A 16,354-nucleotide genomic window follows, 5' to 3' on the forward strand; every position below is an offset into this window, starting at 1 on the left:
AGCAAATGCCTCTGTGTAACATAAAAATCCTGTAAAACATTTAAAAATAAACAAAAACCTAAAAAAGGGCTTGGTTTAGGCGCATAAACCTAAAATAGGTTCTAACAAGCAAAATAGGTTTTTAAGGCACTCTAAAACGCTGACATAACTTACTAAAAACCTAAAATCAGAGGTCTAGAAATGAGATATATACGTACGTATCTACATTGAAAATCGTATGACATCATTGTAAGAGAAGTAGAGAGAGAGAAAGTGCAAGAAGAAGAATGACAAGTAAAATAAATTGAATATGGAAAGTGGGAAGAAATAAAAGCGAGCGAGGAAAAATAAGAGAGAAGATATGTAAATAAAGAATAAGCACCCAGAGAGGGGGTGGGGGAGATGACTAAATTTACAATAAATTTTCGATTAACATTAGAGTAAAGAGCTATTGCCTTTTTGAGGTCATCTTCAATGTTCATCAGTGTTCTCATGGGGCTACAGCCCCCTCTAAAATTCTGAGAAAATCATAATTTTGAAATGATAGCAGAGTTGTGATTGCAAACCTCATTAAAACGACCCCTAATTACCACAATTTTTCTTCAAACGAAGGTTGAAAATTTCAATTACAAAACATTGAATTTTGCATTCCCCCAGGAAAGCAGCCACGTAATAGCCACCTTTACAATTGCAGACCACTCTGGAAAAAAAACTGTATACGCTATAGTGATGTACATGATAGGTGACAACTACACTCTTAATACGATTTTGGGGCCTCCCCGATGGCGCAGTAGTAGCGTCGTCGCTTTGTAATCAAGGGGTCCCGGGTTCGAATCCCACTCTAAACTGTAGGTCCAGTCCCGATTAGCCTTACTGTGCATAAAGTGGACTTAAAAATACCAAATCAATCAATTAATACGATTTTGTCAAAATAATTGGAAACGCAGGAGGAAAACTAGAAATTATTGACCTCTCAATATTATTATCACAAATTGAATATGCCGGCCTCCGTGGCGGAGTGGTTAGCACGTCACGCTACGACGCCACGGGTCTCGGGTTCGAATTCCGGTCTGGGCATGGGTGTTTCTGGTGAGCGTCCCTTCATCAATATCATCACTCATCCTCATCTTCGCGATTAGCCAAAAGTAGCAGAAAAGCGAGGTAAAATAAACCAAATCGGTGATCTGTGAATCAACATATGTATATAATATTACATTTGTGTGTGTTGATTAAGGTCTTCCACCCACCAGTCTTCATTGATTTCACGTCCTGCGGAACATCGAACAAATCGAAATAATTTGCGTTCCAGAAAGTTAGAATTTGGTGTGGTTACATGTTTCTGGCTCCAACACTGATTACGGGGGTGTCGATAATTGTCAAAACAAACTGACACGGTCGTTGGATATTTTTTTAGCTCTCTTAAAACAAAGATAAATGTCGATAAACATTCTGAACTGCAGTCTTCTTCCGAGCATATGTTCTGGCCGATTGAAGGACGCGTGCTGAGGATGTTTACGTGAAAGATATCGCCGTTTGCTGCTGAAGAAGTGATGGACGCAGGAGGTCTCCTGATCAACACTCTCTGTCAAGTGAGCAGCGGCGCGACCTACTGATCGGAAAGGGGATTCCCGATGGACCAGTGCCAGCGTGCGAAGCGTCTGCCCCTTGTTTAGTTGTCTGGGACGATGGGGCATCTATATCCGGATCCCGAGGCAGGTCCTCTTTTCGGTTGCTGCTCGCCGTCCGAGAGCTTTGCTACTCGCGGTAGAATGCCGGTGGACGATGGGATGAAACCCTCGGGAACTGAAGAGTTCGGTAGTGTGAACGTGTGTTCGGTGTTCAGGTGCTGAAGAAGGTGTCAGCATGATGGCGTCAGGGGAGAGCAAGCCCTCCCCTCGAACCTTTTCCCCCAGTGGTCTTATGGAACGGCTGATGCGCGGACGACCACCGCTTCCTCCAGGATTACACTCGAGGCAGTCCAGGCCTGTGCCCCATATCCCTCCAAGACCCACGCATCCGCCCATATTGACTTCCAGAAGCCTCACTCCTAGACTCTCACCAGCGCGGTCGGTGTCCATAACTCCAAGAGCATCCCCGACGAGATCGGTGTACTCTAGCACAGGTCGCAGCAGCCGTTCCAGCACCCCCAGCGGGTCGGCAATGCTCTTCCCCCGTCGCATCTACCCGCAGGTGGACCCAGGAACCTCCAGGTATCTAGACCGCGACTTCTTCGACTCCAAAGACGACGATCCGGTGGTGATCAACGCCGGGATGAGCTTCCTGGTCAACTGCAAGTCGCGGGTGAAGCACCATTTCGAGCCCCAAGCTGCTCACTTGCAGTCCTCCACCAAGTCCTCGGCGTTGAGCAACAAGATCCAGGAGTTCCTCAAGAAGACTGACCATGTCATGGAGGAGTGGCGGCGCCTCGGGAAGCCGGACAAGGGGATCGACCTGGGTGATCTCGGGAGGAGCAAGAGTGCCACCAACATCCTCATCAAGGGCTACCAGCTCTCGAGGCCAGGCTCGGCGTGCAGCTTTCGCTCTCGCAGTGGATCGCATCTGTCGCAGAGCTCCGACGACCAAAGTGACTGGGCGTTGTCGGAAGCGGATGAGGTGAGTCGCGTGGTCACAGATACGTCAGTGTGAAGAGTCGCATCGTACCTCGTTGATACTCTAACATACGTCCTGTAAGGTGTCCAGTGTCGAAATCCAAATTAACAACATTCATAAAATTCTGTCAAGGCTCACTTCACGTGAATGCAGTTTCTCATCTGAATGATTACTGAACTGCAATGAAATCTTAACTTTCCATAATTATCACTTTCATTTCATTTTCGTTATTGAGCGTCGCCATCCTTCCACCTTTGTTCAATCGCGACGATGAGGATGAGTGACGACATGATGAAATTGATGAAGGGACACTCACAAAGAACACCCATGTCCAGGCCGGGATTCAAACCCGGGACTCCTGGCGTCGTAGGATTGTCACTTTATACGATAATAATGGTTTACAATGCTAGTATCAATTAATTGAAAAGCCGAACTTTTTTGTAATTTTCGTACGATCGAAGTTTTCAATTACTCGTCTTAAGGCCACGAGGAACAGTTTCAGCCAGAAACATGGTTGTGGAAGGAACTTACACCGACTATTCCCCGCGGCGAGCTGGAGAAAGAGAGGTCGTGCGTTGGTTAGTTGTGGGAGGGGAAGAAACTTAGCATTACGCTTATGGGAGTATTATTTTTACTTGTTCTCTTGGGAATATCGAACTTGCGATGGTGTATAAACGCATGAACGGAAAGAGGACGGGTTGAAGATTTTGTTTCTTGTTATGGGAAAAGTCGAAACTTCATTTGATTACCCGTAACTTGAATTTTCTTCTCCATAAGGATTGCATGGGATTCTGTAATTTTTTTTTACCGATCGTATCTAGCTCACTAATCAAACCCGATTCCACTTGGAACATGGGGGACAAATTAGTACATTCTTGTAAATGCATTCCTCGTGAAAAACTATCACTCTTGGCCTTCTCCAATGAGAGGATCAGTGTCTCCGGAGCGGCGGCATTTCTCAAACAGTTCTTTAATACTGCAAAAAGAGCGCGCACTGTGCTCCATAAATTTGTAAAAATGGCATTGATTTTGGACATTATCAGTATTGAGAAATTTGCACCTCAACCTCGCAAACCACAGAGGTTCTATAAATATTTCAGAGACCTGTCAGTCAGCGGAAGTCGTACCCATGGGCGTCCGGAAGGGGGGGGGCAAGGGGGGGCCGTGGCCCCCCCCTGGAAAATGAAAGTCAACCAAAAAATATGTATTTCACACATATAATTTCATTTTAGCCACAATAATATGTGTTAATGATTGCATGAACACCATAAATTCAAATTTAAGCAATGTTTTTTTGGGGAACAACACTATTTTGGGGGAAAATTTGTCTTCGTTGGCCCCCCTCTGGAAAAAAATACCTTCCTTGCCCCTCCCTGGAAAAAATCCTGCGGACGTCCATGGTCGTACCTGTTAATTCTTTCCCAGGAGGTGAATGTTTGAAGAATTTTTGCTTTTGCTGTAACTAGTCTTCGGTATTGCGGGTTGCAGAGACTTCTGTTAGACGTTACACTCTTGTAACACTTTTTTTCAACAGAAGTAACGTTATCAACAGTTAATTTACATCATTAAATTGTTAATTTGAAAAGTTGTAGTTTGGCAATTCCATTTCCAGCTATGTTCCTTCTCTGGATGAAAGGATTTTCCTGGGATTGCCTATGAGACGGAAGCTTACCTTCATTGCATACCAAATTTAGAACATACGTATATGCTTTATTACAATTCGTAATTTCTATACACTTAAAGGCCTGAATTTTTGTTCCATCTTATTTTATTTGCTATATTAATGAATATATGAAGACTTGTATTATGTACATTCAAATTTACATTGTGCGAATTACTCACTTTTAGCAAATGTTAAAATATTGTTATATTAATAACAATATAAAAAATATAATAACCTAATTTACTTACGACCAGTCAGAATCATCCGTCGAAAATGCGACGTATATACGTTTTAGTGGGGTTTTTTGAAAGTAAGACGGTAAGGGATAAGGTCAATATATTTGAGCGAAGACAAGTTTTATCAAAATTTGCTTTATCACTTCAACCTGCACCCTTTTCCTTGTTTGATACAACTTAACGCGGCATGATGGTGATTCGTGCCTAAGGAAAGCCTGAAAGGGGGGGGAGGGGCGGTAAGACCCCCGAAACGTAGCATTTTTCGACGGATGATACCCACTGGTCGTAAGTAAATTAGGTTTTTATATTTTTATTATTATAAAAATATGTTAACATTTATTATATACCAGAGACGTAAATAAAGCAGATGTAAGTCTTCATTAATGATAATTGATTGTGTGTACTTTGCAAGAAAATTTCCAGCAGAAAATAACCGTGAAAGTAACGTAGAGTTACTTTTCATGTATCAGTAACTGAGTTACTCTTTAAAATGAGTAACTGCAATCATAGGGGGGGTCTTGAGCCCCCCCAATGTTAACGATGTGGGAGCAGAGCCCCCCAAATAATTTTGCTTAAGAGGATCTAATGTATTATTTTGCTTCTCTTGTAAAGTTTACTCTGAATTGTGCCACATGAACTTAACTTTAAATACACATTTGAAATGTTATAGAATGTAGACGACCATCAACTTTCGGGGTCTGAGACCGCTAAACCATCAACTATGGGGGGGGGGGGGCTATGACCAGAGACAGCAAAACACATGACTTATTACTGTAATTATGAGTATTGTTAAAATTTTTACTAAAAGGAGTTTCAAAAGACGATGTGCATGAACTAGGAGAGTGGATGGGACGTTCGGGCTACAAATGGCTCTCACATGACATTCAGAACGAGATCATTCATATATTAGGGAGATCTGTTTTCGCTCCATGGTAGCAGATATTAAAAGTCTGGAATATTTTGCTATTATGGTTGACGAAACTTGCGACATATCCATCCGTGGACAATTAATATTCTGCATTCGAACTGTGAATAAAAATTTTGATATTTTTAAGTAGTTCATGGGCTTTTATGAGATTCCGAACACGGAGGCCATAACTTAAAAAAGGGAAAGAGTGAGTCATTCATTAATTTATTTCAGTGATCAGGCCCCCCCCCCAATAATTTTGACTAGTCGGCGGCCCTGACTGCAATTGCAATTCAGTTACTATTAAAAACTTTTTGAACACTACTTCTTTTCTAGCTTGTTGTGCTACTTGTTCATTCTTTCAAATTCCACAATCATTATTAACCAGCTTTACTTAGAGTAAGTTCTACATTTGTTGAAAGCAATGGGGAAGATAGAAAATATTTGATTATTTGACTTATATTTAATTTTCTTTTCTAGCTGAGCGAGATGACTGCAGATTTAGCAGAGGAACATTCTACCTCAACTTTGGCCACCGAGAGGCTGGAGGCTGAGATGGCTGAAAGACTGAAACTAGAAAAGGATTTGCAGGAAGTACAGGTAGGAAAGGAACATTATTCTATAAATGTAACACACACATTAACGATATCAATGTGCACTAGTAATTTCAGTAGCGTATCCTGTGTGGAAATGGACTGCATATTGGAATATTGAACTTGTCAGAATAGAGAACACCAATCATGTTAAAATTGAAATTACATTCTGATATTTTAAGATTGGAATATTTGGTGGTATTTGCTCAACTTCAGGCAAGGGTATCCACGTGATTTTCAGTATGGAGGGCAAGCATTGAATTTTTCAAAGCAATGCCCAGTGCTCTAAATAGTGATGGTATTATTTTGAGGACTGAATGTTTTCAAAACAATTACCAGGCATCTTTAAATAATGCAAAAGAATAATGCAAAATTATCTATGTGGTTTTCAAAATTTAATTTTCTTATGATAACAAAACATGATTAAGCCTTATTTCCATGACCAAAAATAGAAAAGAAAGAGAAAGAAAACACAAAATATGTTGACTAAGGCAATCTATATTTCACTTAAAAAAAAAAAAAAAAACTTAACATGTAATGTTTTAACCCTCTATCAAGCATTTTAGTTTGGTTTCGAGTCTGAGGAAGACCTTGATAGAGGGTTGAAAGGTCATTCTTAAGCGTTTTTAAATTAAATATAGACTGTCTTGGTCAGCAGATTTACTGTTGTTGTTTTTTTGTTGTTGTTGTTTTGTTTTTCATAATTTTCTTTTAAAGTTTAGGTCATGGGGAACTTGTTCATAGACAGTTCCGGCCATCGGGAGATGCGGCGATAACAAAGCAACATAATAAAAATATTGCTTTTGAAATATTTTAGATAAGAAGTAAAAAATAATTCATAATATTCACAATTTGAGCGAAATTAATCAAGCAACATCATGAAACAACTAGAAATACCCCAGAGATTTGCTAAGTTTAGCTCATCGAAAGGAGAGCCCAGTTCTAACCCCGTGTCCAACCTGCCCACTACGTTTCCTGTTGAGTGCAATGGTATCACGCGGCCAGCTCATCGCAGCAGGTCTGCGAATCCAAGGCCCTTTGAGCGCTTTTCCTCCATTCTTGAAGGTCTGGCAATAAGAGACCTTTTTCTTCCAGCCCCATTGTTTACAAACACAGCAGAGTTTCTGTGACGTCATCAAGATTAAACTTCTCAGAATGTCCAGTACTGTAAAGCATGCAACACTCTTGTTTTTAAGAGAAAAACACATATTGAAGAGCATTGCAACGCGACTTACATAGAATACATGAAAGTAATGGTGCTTAGAAAAAAATATAAGTAATCAAAAGCATAAATTTCCCCACGGTTATTGCTAGAAAGAACTTAAATTAAAAAAGCAGTTCTGGATCCATTGTATTTCCTTCATAGTATTCTCCTTTAATTTTTTTTTCTTTTGATCCTGCGGTTCAAATATCGATTTTGGAAATAAATGTTCTTGCTTTACAAAACAAAAAGTACTTCCTGTTGTTTTGTGTTTACTATGGTTACAAATGACAAGACTGTTCAAGATTTTTGTTCTCGAGGTGACAGGCATACTTATTCAGACAGAACCTTTTTCCTAACATATCTTACTTCTACACCAGGGATGGCCAAAAATATCTGGATTCCGGAAAATTTAAAATCTCGAATTCGGAAATTTTACTACCCAGATTTCGGAGGCAATCTGAATTTCACAGAGAGCGGTTTAACACTTTTCAATTTTTTTCAGGTAGAATTCATTAAGAAAGTTTTCTCTTCTTTATTTTACGATCATATACTCCGTAGAAATAAAATAGATTTAGCCATCTGACGTTTGTCAAGTCTTGCGATAACTAGGTAAAAATGTCACGCTTCGCCACTGTTCATAGACTGTTACAATTTGTTTGTGTAAATTAGAAAAAAATGTTACTAAGGAAGATTTGACACCAAAGTGACAAGCAACATGTAACACACATTGCTTGGAAAAGAACCAATCAGCAACAATGTTTCACATTGTAATCATAACAAGCAGCACAGGCCTGCAATTGATTGATGAATTCCTCAAGCGACACTTCATTGTAAAAAAAAAATTCTCTAGGTGTTAATATATTAGTTAAGGGAAGGGCGAGGAAAGAAGATATAAAATAAGAAGGAATCATATTATTGTTCAGACATTTAAAAGTTTGTTGTTTGTCATCTGTTTTTTTTTTTTTTTGTACAGTACGTGATTATTTAATTTTATTACATATTGAATTTCTCTTATTGTAATTATAGTTAATGTTTTATGCAGCAGTAAATATGATACACCCGAAAGTATAGATTTATAGATGTGAAGGACTTGTGCTAATAATATTGTGAGACCCTTCCTTTATGCAATTCCTTGTTTTAGGAAGAGTTATATCAGATGGTTAGTTACATTTTTAATATTTTTACCACATTTCAATTATCTCATTTTGCGGCCCTTTTCAAAGTAATTTTTCCCCAGTGGAGATCCCTTTGCAGAGGAGACCCATGGCTGTAGACTCCAAAACCCTCATTAAATCCAGGCCTGTATGTTCATCTTCATAATCAATCTATGTCACCACATATTCTTATGTGTTTTGCTTCAGAAATAAACTGTGATAGAAATTTGTTTTAGAGGCACTGTGCCAAATTACTATTTGTGGTCACATGAACAGTGGCTACTATACAGAACAACTCTTGATTAGGGCAGAGTTGATACCACTTTGAAGTGATACTGACACTGATGTCGATACTCTTACCAGTACCCAATACTTGAAAATTGTAATAATCAAAAATACTTCAAAATATTGGTCAATGTTAGTGTGTAAGTATTCCACTCCAATTATATGCATTATTTGCCAAGAATTCTACTTAAAAATATTCCAGAATTTCATCAGAATATTAAGATACATGTTACGTAATCACAAAATTTAGTTTTCACACAAAATTAGTGCAAAATATAAAAAAGTTTGAATTTTGAATAATAAAATCGAGATAATTAGACTCAGTGAATGTGACATGTGACATTTTTGCTCTTAATAAGCCAAAATGCCGGAACATATCAGCTGGTATCGGTTAGTAAATTTCATCCATTACCAATTACATCAATTAATCTATAAATACTGACACCTTGACTCATTTACCTCATTGCCTCCTTCACATATACTTACTTAATTTTTATTTCTTGTGTTTTTCAATTATATAGGTACACTTGTAATTTTCTATATTTTGTTCATTTATAAACATTTAGCTTAATTGTATAGCTTAACAAATTAATTCTTGTAGTGCAAAAAGCTGTTTTTATGGTAAGATAATCTGTGTAAAATACTGTAAGCTTAAGTGTAACCCTACTTCAAATAATAAATAATAATAATACATTGGCATCAGTATCGACTCAGCACTACTCTTGATCATTATTATTTGAGGACGAGTGGGGAGAAAACAAGATGATTATCTAGTGTGCATTTGGTTCTTTGATTGTCCTTCTTTATTCCAGGCAAAGAATAAAAGTTTACAGCAAACCTCGGAGAAGCTAGAGATGGAGCTGATTTATTCCAGGGCAGTGGAAATGAACGGAGACTTAGGCTCGGAGGAGGAATCTGAAGATGCAGGACTGTACAGGCAGAAATACGAGAGGGCTGTGAGGGAACTTGAGTTCACACGGAGACGGCTACAACAGCAGCATGAAGATGATCTGGAACAGCTGGTTGGCCTTAAAAAGCAATTAGAGAAAAAGGTAATTGCAGGTACCATGGTATATTAAAATTAAGATCTGTGACAACTTGACAGCTTTACATTTTGTGACAAAACAACAAAATTAAGATTTTTAGTTTTTAAATATGTAACATATAATATGTACAATATTAACATATAATATGTACAATATTTCACTGCATAATGATCGCACCCTGCTTTTCAAGTCTGTTCTTTTTCACACAAGTATGTTGTTGAGAAAGGGATGAACACCTTCAAAGCCATCGTCTTTAGTTCTTGAAGCTATTCCGGTAATAGGCCAGAAATTCAGAAAGTTCTTTTCCTTGATCTCTGATGATCTGAAATTTGGGATTTTGTATTAGTGGCTTTTATGTGACGAAGTTTTACCACAAATAATATGGATCATTCTAAAAGAAAAATGGGAGGTAGAAATGAGGAGACGATTTTACAAAACATTAAAATTGTTGAAAATTTGTAAAAATTATGAAATATTGTGTCCTTGAAGAACCTAATCAAATGCTAACTTTGGCCAAGATCATTTGCTCGTAGTCCATTAGAAAATGAAAAACTGTAAATTTGGCTTGTCCACGGAGGGGACTTGCATATCCATAGAGTGGATTTTGAAGTTCTTGGAATTGATTTCTGTGCTATTTCCCTTTTAAGCAACCAAACATTTTCTGTACATATCCTTTTCCTTGATGAAAAGTAGATTTGAACTTTATTTCTTTTTGATCATAAAAATTGGGGTGAAAGATCTAACTTTCTCATGGTATTTATATTTTTTAACAATATTTCCTGTTAATACTTGCAGCATAGCTGCTCTCTTCTTTGTGGAACCTTCTTTTTGGGAAAGTTTCATTATCTGGTCTTCAATGAGCTCGCCAAACATTTTTTTTTTCTTAGAAAACACTACAGGTTCTGACCAAGGCAGTTTTACAGAAGGTCAGTCCACGTTTATGGAAACTATTTTGTGACACCTGCCCTAGGGCGTAAAGCCGTGCTTCCACCAGCGGTTGTGCTCGACATGATGACCCTGAATATAGGCACCGACACCGAAGTTTCCATTGAAGGAGGCTTTTGTTATGCTTCACATTAAGCCGTAAATCCTGGCTGATTATCCTCTGCACAGTTGTTTTGGATCTTCCAACACTCCTGGGAATGGCTCTTTGTGTCGGTGGATTCTCCTTTGTGACCATCTTCTGCACTTGTCGAACCACATCGATTGTACATTTGGGACAGGTGTGTAGTTTTCTTGCCGCTGTGCGCACACCTGCTTCCTCTGGCTGTGCATTTTTGTTGTGTTTGTTTGCATTGGCAATACCCTTCTTGGAAATGGTGAAACCCTTCGACGAACACTGTTTTGAAATTTCACTGTAGCTGTATTCTATGTCTGAAAGAGCTGTGATGTACCCCCCTCCCAGAATGGGGTAACTTTTGCAGGCATTTTCCACTCTTTTTTAAGAGCCAGACATATTCCTAAGAATACATTATTTCCTCTCTCCTATACATTTGATAAATTGGAGTTACGCCCCTCTGGTTCTCACATTATGATATATTATATATATTGTGGAGATCTTGACTAAACATTTTATTTTACTTTTCATGAAAACTTTATTTGCCAAGTAAAACTTTTCCAATTATTTGTGTCTATGTGGAGGAAGAAGTTATTCCTGGCATACATACCATGTCTGTGGTGGAGTGGCTAGTACAGTGCACTACAATGCCCGTGGTCCCAGGTTCGAATCCCAGCTTGGGCATGGATGTTCTTTGTGAGTGTCTTTTCTCATATGATCACTCATTCTCATCTCCACAATTAGATCCAAATTTGGCCAAAAGCAAAGTAAAATGAGCCAAATCAAGCAAATCATACCCTGATATTTTGTATGTAATCTATGCTTTTTATATGATTTTAAGCAATTATCAGTAGTAAGGAACCACCTTTCTCTTTTTCTTGCAGTTGGCAGATGCATATGAAGAAGTTGAAGAGCAGCGGCAGGTGGTGGGGCAGTGGAAGAGGAAGGTCCAGAAGCTCACAGGGGAAATGAATGATTTGAGGCTCATGCTGGAAGAACAGAATTCTCGGAACAACCTTCTGGAGAAGAAGCAGAGAAAGTAAGCATTAGGATTACTATTCCTTGTTTTCAGTCAACATTCAGGTCCCAAGGAAAGTTCTGTTCTTTTGAATGTTGGTGAAAAAAGACGAATGTCATGTGCAATAATGCCATGACATGCAACAACTTTGTCCCATCATGCCTTCCCTGTAAAACTGAGTCAGTTTAGCTGCAAAATATGCAACAATGCATCTTCCGTGGCTTAGTGATACCATGCTGCGATGGTGTTTCTCATATCCTAGAAATATGATTATGACCTGGGGAATAGTTTGGAGAATATGATTGGATGTGGTAGAGGCTCTCAGGCAAATTCTGTGACCGAGTCTTGGGGCTTGCCCTGTGTGTGGACAAGTATGGTGGTTTGTCCTTGGTCCAGGAATTCAATTGATCTTATGCTGCGATGTTCAGAACAAAGTGAGGAGAACCGTTAAGTACAATACAATCTTGCATGGTGATAGCAGACTTTTGTTTTTATCAGATGCAGCCAGCTTGGTGACTGACTACATTATGTGGTCAACTTTCGATCTTGCTTTGTTCCCAGCTTTCAGTCCTGGCCCACTTGTGGATGCTCTTTGGGAGGCCCACTTCATCAATTTCATCTAATCATCAATCATATTATTGTTGTGATTAGTCAAACCTCCCCCTTGCCCCAGTTGTCCTCATATTAAAACATAGAAGAATGTTCCTAGCTAGCTCTGAGTCTCAGGCAAACATCTCTCCACCTAACAACTTCCACTTCCATTGTCACAACAGAAAGTCTGCTGCATGTAGAACATTTCCCAATGTCAACTCTCTGACGCAACTTGCCACACAAGAACTAAGCTTTACATTCACTTAATTGGTTCACACCAACTCCTGACAAGCTGCCTCCATCACTTTTCTGCTGAGCTTGCACTTGTACAGTAATGCACACTGCATTTTCACCACAACACACACCATGTTTGGTGCTCTTCGCTGTGTTACATCTCATCCACTATTTGATGATCTTGCTTTGATCCACCTGTGGTGAGGCTGAAGAGACTGATCAAATTTTGTGATCCCCAGGGCAAAAGTTAGGGGAGGGCCTGGCCCGTACCCACAAGTTTCAACTGCGGCTCCCTCAAACAAAATTTCGATCGATGAAAAATTATCCTCAATTAATACTACATAAAATTTTCCGGTAAATTTGTAGCAGAGCTGGTAACACTGTGCAGGGAACAAACTTGCTATTCTAAAGGAAATCTTCAGAAGCAATTGTAGGACTCCAAAATTTCCACCCTTTCATTGCTTACCGGTTTGTAACCAAAATCATATAAGCTGCCTGCCTTGAGGTGCACTACCTTCCTCTTGCCCCACGTTCCTAGAAATCATAAATTCGAACCTTTTGCTGCAAATGATTCTTCCCTTACAGATTGAATCAAAGTCTCCCCCGAACATTCAACAGTAGTGGGTCGAGAGATACATGGAGTTCTCCAATAACTGATAATGTTCTGAGATTTGAAATGTCTCCCTGCTTCAACCCCAGTACTTGTGTTCTTGCAAGTACCTCGTCTCGAGTTGCTGTGGGTGTTGTCCATGTATTCGTTCATGTGTAAAGAGTTGTAAAGTCTAGTGCGTTTAAATTTTTTTAATGAATAAATTCCTATTTTTTTATGATATTTTTTCATAAGAATTAATTTACTGTAACCTGGCAAAAATAATCATACTAACGCCATGCTTTTGTGTATATATAACATTGTTGTTTAGTTTCCGTTCCTGGAAATAGTTTCATAGGAACAAATTTCGGATCCCCCCCCCAAACTGAATAACCTAGCTACGTTCCTGGTGATCCCAGATCACAGCACCAAAGCCAGCATTGCAGAACTTTCTGTGGATTGTGATAGTTGCGCCTTTATGTAACCACAGGTATCAGATATAGTTGGAGAGATTCCCTCCAATAATACCAAGGATATATATTGTTTTCAATACTGGATTGAACATGACAATTTTCACTGTAATACTACTATCATTGCAAGTTACTACAAGTTAAATCATGAAAAAGTGTGGCTGCATACATTTCTGTCTAAATCTCATTCCTGTCCTGTACATTTTTCCATGCTCCATAATCCAGTGGTTATCAACCTTCGTGCCGGACCCTGTGGCCGAGTGGTTAGCACATTGCGCTGCGACGCCAAGGTTCCCGGGTTCGAATCCCGCTCGGGCTTGGTTGTTTGTGAATGTCCATTCATCAATTTCATCACTCATCCCCATCTTCGCAAATTAGCCAAGAGACACAAAACACGAAGTAAAATAAACTAAATCAATCAATCAATCAATCAATCAACCAACCTTCGTGAGCTTGTAGCCTGGTCAGTGACCCGATCCGAACAATTTTACTCGTAAATAGCTTTCTATTTTTTAAATGTATACGTTAATTAATATGTATACTGGAAATCTTTCGAGGTTGTAGCCAGCTCAGGCTGCAAATTACTTCATCCTTTCAGCTCTGACTAGAGAACAACTAGTTGGTCAACCTCCAAATTTGGCAACATGCCCCCAGTTAGACTCTTTTATCCATCACCGCCAGTGCCACGAAAGCATTTCCTGTTATGGCTGTCAAAACTCGAATGAAAGGCATCATTCCAGGTGGTAGCCTGCTCAGGCTCAAGTCGCAAACTATTAACAGGGTGGCGACAGACCTGGAAAACCTGGAAAACCGGGAAAAGTCAGGGAATTTGAGGTGTCAAAAAAAGTCAGGGAATTTCGTCTTCATTGATTTTTTTTTTTTTTTTTTTTTTTTTTTTTTTATTTAAAGATATCGTTATGGAACTCTGCATGGGAACAGGAAATCTCGTTCGCAAGTTTCGGGCCCAACTTTTAGGCCCCTTTTATGCGCAAAACCATAGAACTAACTTTTCTATGGCAACACGACCACGGCGCCAGAAACCAGTGATGGCAGGAGGAGGAGAGAGAGAGAGAGAGAGAGAGAAATTTCTCTCGCCCGGGCTTCTCGGCGGGAATTTTAAATTCGAACACTCTTTGGAGGAAAATTGTTATAACTCTGGTACTATGGGAGCAATGTACTTCGGATAACTTTCGTTTTGCAGCTAAAACATCAGCGCATGCAACCATGTACAATTCAGAACGCCGGACTGAGGAAGGGGGACTTGGGGGGCACGTCCCCCGAATCTCAATGGAAAAAACAAAAATCTGGTGTTTGCCCCCTCTTCTCCCGCTATTTTGGAGAGAAGGCGAGAACTTTAGTATTATTTTTAAAGAATGGACATTTCTCAAGAGAATGAAACATATTTCATGTTGTTGGCTGCCATACAAGTTGAATAATAAGCCAAAATGTTATTATTTTTTTATGAAAAATAGGTAATTTGCATTTTTGGAGGAACATTGTTATAACTCGGGCACTATGGGAGCAATCTACTTCGGATAAGTTTTGTTTTTCAGCTAAAACATCAGATCATGCACCCGTTCACAATTCAGAACGCTGGACCGAGGAAGGGGGCTTGGGGGCACTTCTCCGGATTTCAATGAAAAAAAACCTGTTGTTTGCCCCCTCTTCTCCCACTATTTTGGGGATAAGGCGCAAATTTTAGTATTATTTTCAAAGAATGGACATTTCTCAAGAGAATGAAACATATTTTATTTTCTTGGGTGCCATACAAGTTGAATAATAAGCCAAAATGTGATTTTTTTTTTACGAAAAATATGTAATTTGCATTTTTGGAGGAAAATTGTTATAACTCGGGCACTATGGAAGCAATCTACTTCGGATCAGTTTTATTTTTCAGCTAGAACATCAGAGCATGCAACCGTGTACAACCCAGAACGCCGAACCGAGGAAGGGGGGGTTTGGAGTCGCGACCTCCGAATTTCAATATTTCAATGCAAAAAAATAAGAATCTGGACTTTGCCCCCTCTTCTCCCACTATTTTGGGGAGAAGGCGCGAACTTTGTATTATTTTCAAAGAATGGACATTTCTCAAGAGAATGAAATATATTTCATGTTCTTGGGTGCCATACAAGTTGAATAATAAGCCAAAATGTGATATTGTTTTTTTTTACGAAGCATTTTTTTAGGAAAATTGTTATAACTCGGCCACTATGTGAGGAATCTACTTCGGATAAGTTTTGTTTTGCAGCTAAAACATCATAGCATGCAACCGTGTAGAACTCAGAACGCCGAACCGAGGAAGGGGGGGGGCGGGTTGGGGGTCGCGACCTCCAAATTTCAATGGAAAAAAATAAGAATCTGGACTTTGTCCCCTCTTCTCCCGCTATTTTGGGGAGAAGGCGCAAACCTTAGTATTCTCTTCAAGGAATGGACGTTTTCAAAGAGATTGATTGAAACATGTTTCATGTTCCTGGGTGCCATGCAAGTTGAATAATGAGCCAAAATGTGAAACTCTGTTCGGAAATGTGGCATTGATATGTTGCGAAGAGGGGGCGAGGTTGGTCATCAATATGAATTTCCAGTGACGTGCGGTGACGTCGACACTTGGGGTAGCAGTCAGTGGCATGCTCAAGGGGGGGGGGGCGTTGGTGTGGGTCACACCTTTCCTCCTTTTAGGGCCAGTATTCCTACAAAAAAGAAGAATGTCAATAACAGGAA

The 16,354-nt window shown here is 39.5% G+C and overlaps 1 protein-coding gene across 5 annotated transcripts in view; it reads left to right on the plus strand.

Moving 5' to 3' along the window:
• Mhcl (Myosin heavy chain-like) overlaps positions 1–16,354 on the plus strand; it is a 303,279-nt gene that overhangs the window by 219,759 nt on the left and 67,166 nt on the right. For 4 of the 5 annotated variants that reach the window (XM_083128453.1, XM_083128454.1, XM_083128455.1 and 1 more), the window contains 3 exons: positions 5,876–5,995; positions 9,444–9,683; positions 11,619–11,773. In XM_083128453.1, the coding sequence (XP_082984579.1) occupies positions 5,876–5,995; positions 9,444–9,683; positions 11,619–11,773 (515 nt within the window). Of the gene's footprint in view, positions 1–1,737; positions 2,593–5,875; positions 5,996–9,443; positions 9,684–11,618; positions 11,774–16,354 lie in introns of those variants that run through there. The other variant, XM_083128458.1, reaches the window with a different exon arrangement.

The sequence above is a fragment of the Lepisma saccharinum genome, chromosome 9 (assembly GCF_977018435.1).
Source record: "Lepisma saccharinum chromosome 9, izLepSacc3.1, whole genome shotgun sequence".
Taxonomy (NCBI): domain Eukaryota; kingdom Metazoa; phylum Arthropoda; class Insecta; order Zygentoma; family Lepismatidae; genus Lepisma; species Lepisma saccharinum.